This window comes from Bufo bufo, chromosome 5 (genome assembly GCF_905171765.1).
Source record: "Bufo bufo chromosome 5, aBufBuf1.1, whole genome shotgun sequence".
NCBI classification, from domain to species: Eukaryota; Metazoa; Chordata; class Amphibia; order Anura; family Bufonidae; genus Bufo; species Bufo bufo.
In genome coordinates, this window is record NC_053393.1 from 95,327,614 (window position 1) to 95,340,134 (window position 12,521).

General features: G+C 45.1%; 1 protein-coding gene across 1 annotated transcript in view; it reads right to left on the reverse strand.

Moving 5' to 3' along the window:
- Window positions 1-3,532: 3,532 nt before the first annotated feature.
- The window catches only part of LOC121000978 (fatty acid-binding protein, adipocyte-like), a 29,954-nt gene continuing 20,965 nt past the window's right edge, over window positions 3,533-12,521 (reverse strand). The window contains exons 3-4 of the mRNA XM_040431828.1: window positions 5,942-6,043; window positions 3,533-3,715 (exon numbers count right to left, since the gene is read on the reverse strand). Of these exons, the coding sequence (XP_040287762.1) occupies window positions 3,665-3,715; window positions 5,942-6,043 (153 nt within the window). The 3' untranslated portion in view covers window positions 3,533-3,664. The remainder of the gene's footprint in view (window positions 3,716-5,941; window positions 6,044-12,521) is intronic.

Consider the following 12,521-nt stretch of genomic DNA (forward strand, 5'->3'; position numbering starts at 1 on the left):
TGATTGAGTCCATAGATGGTAAGACGTGTCTTTCCTTACCAACTATTACTGAATGTAACCAAATCCCTGATAATAGACATGAGATCCCTACACCAGAGGTAGCCATGCATCACCTCCATTTAGAGCGTATAGCCCATCTCTTACCAGAACGCTCAGATAATCCTACTCCTAGGGAGAGATATCTTACAAGTTCATAAAACCAGAGAACAGATTAATGGCCAACATCATGCTCCTTATGCCCAAAGGCATGACCTAGGATGGGTCATAGTAGGGGATGTCTGCTTAGGAAGCATACACAAACCAACTTCCATTAATAGCATGCTTACAAGCACATTAGATAATGGGCGTCCCTCTATCTTCCAACCATGTCAAAACAACTTCCTCATAAAGGAATTGCCACATAGTACTCACCTACCTTGTTCTTTTGTAGGTTCTTTAGACCACAACATAGCTTGTGACAGTGACAAAGACCACCTAAGTTGCTCAGTGTTCCAAAGGACCAAGGAGGACAATCAGGTGGCAATGTCCCATGAAGACAGATTGTTTTTAGAGACCATGCAAAGGGAAATCACTAAGGATGAAACAAATAGTTGGGTTACACCCCTTCCCTTCAGATCTCAAAGGCAACGTTTGCCTAACAGAGAGCAAGTCTACAGATGTTTTGTCTCTTTAAGAACTATCTTCCACAAGAAGCCAGAAATGAAAGATCACTTCTTTACTTTCATGAGGAAAATATTTGAGAATGTTCATGCTGAGGTAGCTCCCACCCTTAAAAACTCGGAAGAATGTTGGTATTTACCCATATTCGGGGTTTACCACCCAAATAAACCAGGTCAAATTAGAGTAGTGTTTGAATCTAGTGCAAAATATGAAGGAGTCTCCTTAAACGACGTCCTGCTCTCAGGTCCAGATCTTAACAACAGACTCCTAGGAGTACTGCTTCGTTTTCGCGAAGACTCTGTTGCCTTCATGGCGGACATTCAGCAGATGTTTCATTGCTTTCTCGTTAAAGAGGAACACAGAAACTTTTTAAGATTTCTTTGGTTTATTGACAATGACCCCACAAAAGATATCGCAGAGTACCGCATTCGGGTACATATCTTTGGTAACAGTCCCTCCCCTGCAGTTGCAACTTATGGTCTCAGACACTCTGCTCAGGAAGGCGAAATAGAATATTGGTCAGACAATTCATAGAAAGAGACTTTTATGTAGATGATTGTCTAAAATCACTACCCACTGATGAGGATGCAATAAGTCTCCTTAAGAGAGCTCAAGAAATGCTTGCATGCTCGAACCTGAGACTCCACAAAATAGCCTCCAATAGTAAGCAGCTGATAGAAGCATTTCCCTCTCAAGACCACTCAAATGACCTGCAGAGCTTAGACTAAGGGACTGACTCCCTTTCTATACAACGTAGCCTTGGTCTCCTCTGGGATCTAAAATCAGATACGTTTACCTTCCAAGTCAGCCAGGAAGAGAAGCCCCTTACCCATAGAGGTGTCCTGTCTGCCATGAACAGTCTTTATGATCCCTTAGGATTCACGGCCCCCATTACAATCCAGGGTAAAAAACAACTTAGAGACTTAACTCAGGAGACATTGGATTGTGATCACCCACTTCCCCCTGAAAAAAGAAACACATGGATAGAGTGGAGAAACTCCCTAAAGACTTTATCTAGCCTCCATGTTCCACGTTCTTACGCTCCTGTGCCATCCACAGAAGTAAAAACACAAAGACTTGATGTATTCTCTGACGCTTCCGTCAAAGCAATTGCCACTGTAGCTTATCTTAAAACTGTAGACAACAAAGGTCAATGCCACACAGGGGTTTGTCATGGGCAAAGCGAAACTTGCACCACTTCTCGAACATACAGTACAATACCCAGGCTAGAACTCTGTGCCGCTGTACTAGCCGTTGAACTAGCTGAATTAATTACATCAGAGATAAACCTAGAGATTCGAGACAGAGTTTTATACAGACAGTAAAGTGTTCCTGGGCTACATTTACAACCAAACTAGGTGTTTACGTTTACAACCGAGTGTTAAGAATCAGAGGTCCTGTAAAACAAATCCGCTTTGACAGAGGCACAAACTTTGTTGTAGCTGCTAATGAGCTAAAGATTCTCTCCAACCTAGATAGTAACAGTGTAAAAAGATTCCTCAGTGAGCAAGGATGCACTTGGATTTTCAATTCCCCTCATTCTTCTCACATGGGAGGAGCTTGGGAAAGAATGACTGGCATAGCCCGCAGAATCTTGAACTCTATCTTAATACAAGTGGGCAATGCTAGACTCTCTCATGAGTGCCTTACAACCTTTATGGCTGAAGTCTCAGCCATTATCAATGCCAGACTCTTGGCTCCGATATCAAATGACCCAGGAGATCCAATACTGCTTACGCCTGCCTCTCTACTTACCCAAAAGACTGGTATAGTGAATGCTCCTTCCAGAGAGTTTGGCACCAAAGATCTCTACAAACGCCAGTGGAGACAAGTGCAAGGCCTTGCCGATACTTTCTGGAATAGGTCGAAAAAGCAATATCTTCCTACTTTACAAACAAGAACCAAATGGCACACAGTTAAGCCCAACCTGAAACCTGGTGACATTGTTCTTGTTAAAGACTCTCAGGCTCAAAGAAATCATTGGCCTTTGGGCCTCATTACAAAAGTATTCCCAAGTGGAGACGGATGTGTCCGTAAAGTTGAGGTCAAGGTTTTTAAACAAAATGAGACCAAACTGTTTATCAGACCCACTTCCGAGCTAGTCCTACTGTTATCTGTTGAGGACTCTAATAGTGACATCGGCTGATGCCAAGCGGGGAGTGTACTGTCTTCCCTTTAGTAGCCATTGCATAGTTTTTTGTTAATGTGTGTTCATATGTGTGCCTACAGCGCCACCTAGTGACCTTTAGCTGTAAGCGCATTGTTTGCCTTGTTATAAGCTATGCATATTTATTAGGTCACCTGACTTCCTGCTCGCAGGGCTTTGTGGGAAAGAGACAGGCACCTTCTGCCATTTTCCTTCACCTCTTGGAAAGAGCAGCTGCACATTGTGTGTCTCTTTACTAAAGCATCGTCAGTAAGGGATTAATTAATGTTTTCTTATAAGCTTTTTGTACATTGTGCTGTACATTTAGTTCTTGTATGTTAATTTTTTCTTATAGTTTACCTTATCTACTGCCGGTTAATAAAACCACAGATTACAGAAACAAGTCTCATCTTATTAACTAGTAGAATGGTGATATCTGCCTGTTGAACTGCATATAGACCCCGTGGGTACATGTTGTAAGAACAGGACACCAACAATATTGTTATACCTCATCCAAAACCAAGATACACCAAGGTCTGGTAGTTCCTCAAGCTTCCCTCCAAGCGAATTGCATATCAGTAATGGCAGTAACAGTTTCTCTAAATTGCTATATTAAAACAATGGTCTGTTCTTTTAGATTGCTCATGTTTATTTGTCCATGTGAACCCCAATGTAGAGTTTGTGTTTGAATGTTTTAAGGAAAAAAAATCTACACAAGAAATTTGCAGAACAAAAGCTTTATTGTATACGTATCATATATGACCACAAGATATCACATAAGCTTTGATGCCAGCCAAGGGGCTCGGGACCAGTGTACTGAGCTTACATTTACAGTACGAATTATACGCGCTGAAGAGCTCATTTTTTGTTGTAGATCCGTACGCATTTCACATCACCGATAATGCAGGTCTAGGAACCAAATATTACAGATTAGAAAATCACACATCTATACATTACTGCACTGCATATGAAAGCAGGTTCACACAAGGCAGAAGTCATGACAAATGTTTTTTTGTAATATGGTCAGACTGGGCTGAGGTTTGTTAGAGTCCATGGGCCAGATTTATCATTAGCTCAAATCAGAATAATGGAGTGAAAAAGTCGCAAAAAAATGTGCAAACGCTAAAACTGCGCACAACTTTGCAACTTTTTTCTGCTCTGCACTATGCTCGCCAGTTTTCTGAAAGTGGGCGTGTTTTCTTATGTAAATGACTCTCTAGACAGATTTACTATTCGGGACTATTTAAAAAGTCGCAAAAAAGTCGCAAAAAAAGCGCAATTTCACTCCAGTGAGGACCATGCTTATCTTATAAGACTTTTTAATAGAACATGCGACTTTTTCGTAAGGATGTGCGACTTTTGTAAAGCTGCTTACTGACAGATAAACTGCTACCGTCCAACCACATTTATTACAGTCTTAAAAGGCCGATCATAAATCTGACTTGGCTAAAACTGACTTTAGCCATATGTGAAAGTGGAGTGAGCTGTCAGAGTAATGATAAATCTGGCCCCATATATTTAAGATCACAGGTGAAATCCAACTATCCCAAAAACGAAAGCGCTGAAAGTTAAACCCCCATGCAATACTTAAGCATTCTGTAACAGAATGCTCATCATTCCAGGTAAACTGCCATTGCCCTTTTTAAAGGGGTATTCTAAGATTTTGATATTGATAGCCCATTTGCAGGTTATGCTTCCAATGTCAGATCAGTGGGGATCCAATACCCCTCATCCCAGCAGATCAACTGTTGTAGCTCTGGAGGTAGGTTTCAGAACTACACAGCTCTGTCTATCGTGTGGTAGATGGAGCTGGTAACTGCACATTTCTTCAATACATGGAGATGTGTTGTTCCAGCACTACAACTAAACAGCTGGAGGTGTGGTGTGTAAGACACCCACCAACCCGATACAGATGGACTACCCTGTGCCATGCCATAGTATCAAAGTCTTGGAATACCCCTATAAGTCAGCTCTCACAACCCATGAACTTTCCATCATGTATATCCTGGACAAGCTCTTTAGGCTTTTACCTCCATTTGCAGTTCTAAGGTTTGTATACCTCTCATTAGGTCCATGACAAAAAGAAAAGAGCCTATTCCATGGGTCCACAGTCAATACCTATGGTTGTGTAAGTGCACCCTAAAGATGTGCTAAATGTATCATAGTGGCTCACGGTATAGGATACCTTTGGTCCAAGGAGAGACTTGTCTGACTTTATACCAACCACAGGTTGGTTTACTTAATGGAAAGAGGCACAGTCTAAGGCCTTATTCACAAGCCAGTGTTTTGGTCAGCGATTTCCATTTCCAGTGATTGTGAATCAAAACCAGGAATGGAGGCTAGATAGACGAGGTATGAGAGAAAGCCATACCTCCTCTGAAGGAAGGGTACCGAGAATTTCTGGCTTACTTGCATCAAGCTGTGCCATATTTTATCACATGTTATAAAAGAGATCGGCCACAATTAGTGTGGGCCGTTGTCTCAGTCATGCTCATTAGGAGGACTGCAGCTGTATGGCACCATGTAAGGCTACTTTTACACTGGCGTTTCTGGGTCCGCTTGTGAGATCCATTTCAGGGCTCTCACAAGCGGCCCAAAACGGATCAGTTCAGCCCTAATACATTCTGAATGGATAAGGATCCGTTCAGAATGCATCAGTTTGCCTCCGTTCAGCCTCCAGTCCGCTGTGGAGGCGGACACTAAAACGCTGCATGCAGCGTTTTGATGTCCATCTGACTATGCGGAGCCAAACGGATCCGTCCTGACTTACAATGTAAGTCAATGGGGACAGATCCGTTTTCACTGACACAATAAGGTGCAATTGAAAACAGATCCGCCTCCCATTGACTTTCAGTGTAAGTCAAAACGGATCCGTTTGCATTATCATTTTGTTCATGGTAATGCAAACGGATCCGTTCTGAACCAATACAAGCGTTTGCATTATAGGTGCGGATCTGTCTGTGCAGATACCAGACGGATCCGTACCTAACGCAGGTGTGAAAGTAGCCTTAGATATTCTACTAGCACCGAACACCTTCATAAGTCAGAGGTGGTTGGAGAATTTAGAATTCTCAATCTTTCTAGAAAGTGGTAATCACTCATTGACCAATCTACATTAAAAACTTATGTACTCACTGTTATCAGGCGGCCATCTTTCACTTCTCTTGTGATTGTAGATTCTTTGCCATCCCATGTTTGCTTTTGTATTAATACTCCATTTTCAAATGTCATTTTTGTCTGTAATATACAAGACAAACCATTACAACATAGGGACAAATAGTAAATCAAAGTTTATTTAAAGAAGGTCATACAAGTGCAAACAGTTAAAGGAAGGAAGTGGAGGACCAGTTACATGAGCTAGAGTGCTCTAGTCGGATGGTGCCACATTGAAGACTGTTAGTCTTCCTCACATGCTAGTTATAGGGAATACAATGTTATTACATGACACGGAGGCTCCTATTCCTTTCTCTTTCTTTACTAAGACAAATAGCAGCAAAGAGAAAATACAACCCAAACAAGTCGCCAAGCCAACAGAACCCTCCCACATATGACCCAGTATAATAGGTCTGAATCCCAAACACTCCTCCTCTTTCTTTGCTGCTGCTGTCCACAGATAAGTACCTTTTGTGTGGGCAGAATTTTTGGGGGAGATTAGCGTTATTAGGGATTGTTATCTTCTTTTCCCTTTTATCGCTTTAACTGTATACTGTGTATATTTATTTCGATTTAGTTTTTTCTTTTTCCTTAGGTTATATTATACTTAGTGCCTAGTTTGCTATTGTGTCAGTGGGTTGTCCCGGGGTTTATCCTATCCAGGTTCCCGCTCCTGTCCGTTTGTCTTATCCCATTACTGTTTTCCTCCTAGCTTACCTTTGCTGGTTTTTCTCCCTGCACGCTTCTGCCGGGCGGCCGTAGTCTCGCGGGACTTCAGCCGCCATATCCCGGTCTGTCCTGCTCCCCCTTCTTCACATAATCCACCCTCAAAAGCCAGCAGTCTCCCTCTGCCCTCTAGCTCACGGGCGGCTGCCCCTGATGTACCAGCCTCCAGAACTATTAATGTTGGTGAGTTACCTGCCACCCAAGATAGCACGACGCGATCGCGCAAAAGAGCCTACGCTGCCAGGCAGAAAAGGCGAGGCACTGGAAATGCGCCAGAGCGCAACATTACACAGATTCAGACTCCGATCATGGTTCGGATGAGGAGGATCAGGAAAAGTCTTACCTTAGTGCAGGGGAGGAGGGTTTGGACCTTTTAGATATGGACCCCCAGGGGCCATCTACTACCCCGGCCATATCCCTTGCCACTAATACTGACGGTCCTTCGGAACCTTCTTTAGCCATTCTAGACCCATCTGGTGAACTGCTTTTTGACCCAGATGCTCTCCACCATCCAAGGTCTGCAGAGTGGCTTCCCTCTGAACATGTTGCCAAATACTTGGAGGCCAGAGTGCGCCAACCTCTTAGTAAAGAGGCTAGAAATAAGTTAAGGGCTGAATGCCCCAGACCAATTGTCCCTAATAAGGTCTGTGAGACCCCTGTTGTGGACCCGAAGATGTCCCAATATTTGGCCAAGTCGGGATGGAATCCCCGCAGAGGGCTTCAATCTGCTCTAAAAGCCTGTCAAGACAAGGTCTTGGATATTTTAGGCCCCCTGACTAAAATATTTGAGTTGGCTGAGTCCGCTAAAGCTCAAAACACGCTGGTAGACCCAGAAGAGCTACGTGGTTGGGTGCAGCGTGCTGTGTATATCGCAATATTAATACTTCTCTCTCTATTGAGAGACGGAAAGACATACTGTTTAAAATTGAGCCAAAGCTCTCAAATTTGGCTTTAACAAAAGTGGAAAAGGATGCCCAGGGTCTCCTTTTTGGAGATTCATTTATAAAAGATTTATCCCGTTTTGTTGGGGCCTTTACGGCCTTGGATAAGGCACAAACGTCTATGAGATGCATTTTTCAGGGTCGGGTCTCCACCAGGGACGGCAGCTCTAGGGGCCGCCTGTCCGTCCGTTCATCATTCCAGACCCGCGGATCGGGTCGAGGCTCCTTCATGTACCGAGGCTCCAACCAAGAGTCCAGACAGCCGTCTGCTTTTTTCCCCTCACGTGGTCCGGCTTGGAGATCCAGAGGTTCCAGAGGTTTTTCAACTTCAAGACGCCCATTCGGTAAGTCTACCAACCACATCCCTTTCTTCAATAACTTGGATAGGGGCAGACTCCGTCTTTTTTCCCACGTTTGGGCTACAATTACCTCGGACCCATGGGTTCTCTGGACTGTTCACGGTTTCCAGATAGAACTAATCAACTCTCGTATTTACATTCCCCCTCCTGTACCTTACCACCTCCCTACGCCAAAACTTCTTTTACACAAAGAATTACGGGCTCTATCCCTGAAAGGCGCTATAGAACCGGCCCCATCCTCCTCCATGGGAGTACTCAGCAACATGCTTCTAGTGGCCAAAAAAGGGGGCCAGATGCGCCCGGTTATCAACCTTCGGCCGCTAAACGCCTTCGTCCGTTACCGCCATTTCAAAATGGAGGGTATCCACCTCTTGAGGGACATGCTCCTTCACGGCGATTGCATGGTCAAGTTAGATTTGAAGGATGCCTATCTCACGGTCCCTGTGTCCGAAGCTTCCAGGGACCTCCTTCAGTTCCGTTGGGACACGGAAACATGGCGATTTACTTGTCTTCCATTCGGGCTTTCCTCAGCTCCTTGGGCCTTTACAAATTACTACGCCCTGTTGTATCTTGTCTCCGCAGCCGAGGGATCCGTCTAATTATCTATCTAGATGATATCCTACTCATGGCTCAAGACCAAGCCACCCTACTGACGCATTTAGACTGGACTATGGACCTCTTATCCAGTCTTGGGTTCCTGCTCAACCTGGAGAAATCCTTTCTGACTCCAGGTCAGGAGATGGAATTTTTGGGTTTCACGATAAGTTCTGTTACAGAGACTCTCAGTCTTCCAAGGTCCAAGCGATCCGCAAAGAGCTTTGTCGGGCTCTTTCCCTCCCTCAGGTCTCACTACGTCAGCTGGCCTCTTCTCGACCTCTATCCAGGCGGTTTTTCCAGCTCCCCTGCAATACTGTGCCATGCAACGCCTCAAGAACACCCACCTTCAGGCAGGCCTCTCTTATTCGGACTTGATCACCCTGGACGAGGCAGCCAGAGTCGAGTTGACTTGGTGGATTTACAATTTGGAGCTCTGGAACGGCAAGGCGATTTTCGCCCCTCGTCCGGATTTTACAGTCGATTCGGACGCAAGTCTGCTGGGATGGGGAGCCTTCTGCAATGGAGTGACCACCGGAGGACGCTGGTCTACGGAGGAATCTACCTTACACATCAACGCCCTGGAACTTCTCGCGGGCACTTTCGCGATTCGCAGTTTTACGAATGGATTAACCGGGACCTGCATCAAACTACGGATGGACATCGTGACGGCAGTTCGCTATGTCAACGCCATGGGAGGCACGCATTCGTCGACTGTCCCATCTGGCTCGGGATTTTTGGACCTTCTGCATCTCCAGGGACATCACCGTAGTGGCGGAATACCTACCCGGTCTCCACAACACCCTCGCGGACTGGAGTTCACGTTTTCTTTGCGACTCCAGCGATTGGAGGCTGGACACGACGGTATTCGCTCATATATCCTCCCTTTGGGGACCCTTCTATTTGGACCTCTTCGCGTCCTGCTTGATTTCTCAGCTTCTCCGTTTCTACAGCTGGCGTCCGGATCCAGACGCGGAAGCAATAGACGCCCTTTTGCAGGACTGGTTGGGACATCTGATGTATGCCTTCCCACCATTTGCTCTGATCCCCCGAGTCTTGGCTCAGATTCGCCATCAGAGGGCCGAACTAGTTCTGATTGTCCCGTTCTGGACCACACAATCCTGGTTTCCTCAGCTATTGGAAGTCCTGATTCAGTGCCCTTTACTTCTCCCAATGTTTCCGGACCTCTTATTAGATCCTTCGGGTCTTCAACATCCCCTCATACTAGAGGGATCTCTGCAGCTCCTTGCCTGCAGGGTCTCGGGGAACCCTGGCATGTCTCTGCAATTTCGGACTCAGCTACACGTCTTTTGGAAGACGCATGGGCTCCCGGAACCAGACGATCCTATCGTGCGGCCTGGAAATCTTTGGCTGACTGGTGCGTGGTTAGGGACGTGGATCCCTTTTCAGCACCTGTAACGGAGATTCTGGAATTCCTCACATTTCTTTTTGATAAGGGTAGGGCTTAACGTACGATCAATCTGTATCGTTCAGCCATTCCCGCCTCTCATCTAGGTTTTAATGGAGTTCCTGCGGGTCAACACCCTTTGGTATGTCATCTTCTTAAGGGCTTCCGCCTTTCGCGCCCTCCTAGGCCTCGTTTTTCGTCCACCTGGGACGTATCTTCAGTCCTATCTCTTTTCTCATCCTGGCCGCCCAACTCAGATCTATCCTTGTGACAGCTTTCCGCTAAGTTGGTTTCACTATTTTGTTTGGTCTCTTGTAAAAGAGTCTCAGACGTTAGAGCCTTGGACTTCGACGCTCGTTCTTTTACTCCGGAGGGTGTGGTATTTATTATCACTCGCCGCACCAAAACCAATATTCGATCGGTGTCTTATCCGTGTTTTCCGGATACTCCGTCTCTCTGTCCGGTCGCTTGTCAGAGAGTATGAATCTCGCACTGCTTCTCATCGTGTTTCCTCTTGCCCTCAGCTTTTCCTATCTTACCGCCGTCCTTTTCACCCTGTTACCAGCGTAACCTTGGCTCGATGGGTTAAATGGATTATGTCCCAAGCAGGAATTGATACCGCGGTTTTCACCGCACATTCCACCAGAGGTGCTGCTGCAACTTCCATGGCAGTCGCCAGAGCACGATTGGAGGACATTATGCGGCTTGCAGACTGGTCCCGGGTTTCGACATTTCGCGAGTTCTTTGTCCTCCTTCTCATGTTTTTTCCTCAGTTGTAATAAAATTGCATGATTTTCCAATCCTGTGACGTAAAGTCATGATTTTATTAAAGACACGGAGGTTGTCATTATTGTTTTCTGGAATTAGTGCGTTTTCCTTATACTGTTTTTAAATATCTCATACTGTACTTGAACTTAGTCATTTTGGTGACGATCTTACTAAACTTTGCTTTATTCACTCCCCTTACAAGGTCAATGACCCTTTGTCTTTATGTTTTTCTTTTCATAGGATGAATCTACTACTTGTGCTACAACTGCTGACTACAGTGTCTACTTTTTCGTTCTCCAGCTCAACAGCTCCGTTTCCATGAGGATTTCGTATTAGGTCTTCAAGTTGGAATGTTCAGTTTTCAAGTGGAGAATCACCATCAAAGAAAGAGGAGGAGTGTTTGGGATTCAGACCTATTATACTGGGTCATATGTGGGAGGGTTTTGTTGCCTTGGCGACTTGTTTGGGTTGTATTTTTTCTTTGCTGCTATTTGTCTTAGTAAAGAAAGAGAAATCAATACTCGCCTCTGTGTCTTTAATAAAATCATGACTTTACGTCACAGGATAGGAAAATCATGCAATTATCTACCAAGATAATGCTCGAGCATAGTTTGAGAACTCTCCTTTGTCCTTTGCCATTGTGTGTTTGCTGCTCAATTCTAACAGGGGAACGCAAGTCCCCATTCTAGCGCTTAACTGGGACCCAAGCCAAACAAGCACTCAACCTGACCCCCCCCAACCAACATTCCTTTTATTACATAGACATCCTCAGGTTTGCATGTCTGAATGAGTGCCTTGTAATACCAACATTAGGTTCTTACACCACACTACAGCTGTAAATGCATGAACGGAGCTAAAAATTGTCACGTTTAATTTGATAAGAGCCAACATAAGCCGCAAGATATGCGGGGATTTGAGAAAGAGACATAGGCGGCACTGCCAGACGTCACATATGTAATGATTACCCGGTCCCCAGCACCTGTCACTTTAACACTGTCGGTGGTGCACAACCTCAGTAGTATAAGTATACAAATGTGGAAGATGATAGAACAGGCGGCACTCACCAGCGTTGATAGACTGTTCTTTATTCATATAAAAGTTAAAAGAAAGGCACTTTGGGCTGGAGCATATGGTGCGGTAAGACACAGCTGAGGTCAGCGGCGACGGCCGCTTCGCGCTAGCTTGCACATCATCAGGCCAGTGACTGGGTAGCGCTCACAGGTGCATCTTATACTCGTCACTGCGTCTAGTCGTCATAGCAACCACTACGCTTAGACTTCTTTGCTACCGCCCATACGGTCTAGCCCAGCTGAATACAATTAACACACACACACAGCGGTAAGACTGGAAATTTAAATGAACACACTCAGGTCATTCCTGTCATTAAGTCCCAAGGGACCCACGGCGTCAGCTCTTTAGAGATGTCGCGAACATAAAATTTTCCGTTCGCGAACGGCGAACGCGAATTTACGCAGATGTTCGCGAACGGGCGAACTGCCATAGACTTCAATAGACAGGCGAATTTTAAAACCCACAGGGACTCTTTCTGGCCACAATAGTGATCGAAAAATTGTTTCAAGGGGACTAACACCTGGACTGTGGCATGCCGGAGTGGGATCCATGGCAAAACTCCCATGGAAAATTACGTAGTTGGCGCAGAGTGTGGTAAGTTGAATTTGCAATGCGATTAATATAACCTGCATTAATCGCATTGCGAATTCAACTTAGAGCTAAGTTCCTAATGGTTGTATTGCTAGAATTGACGA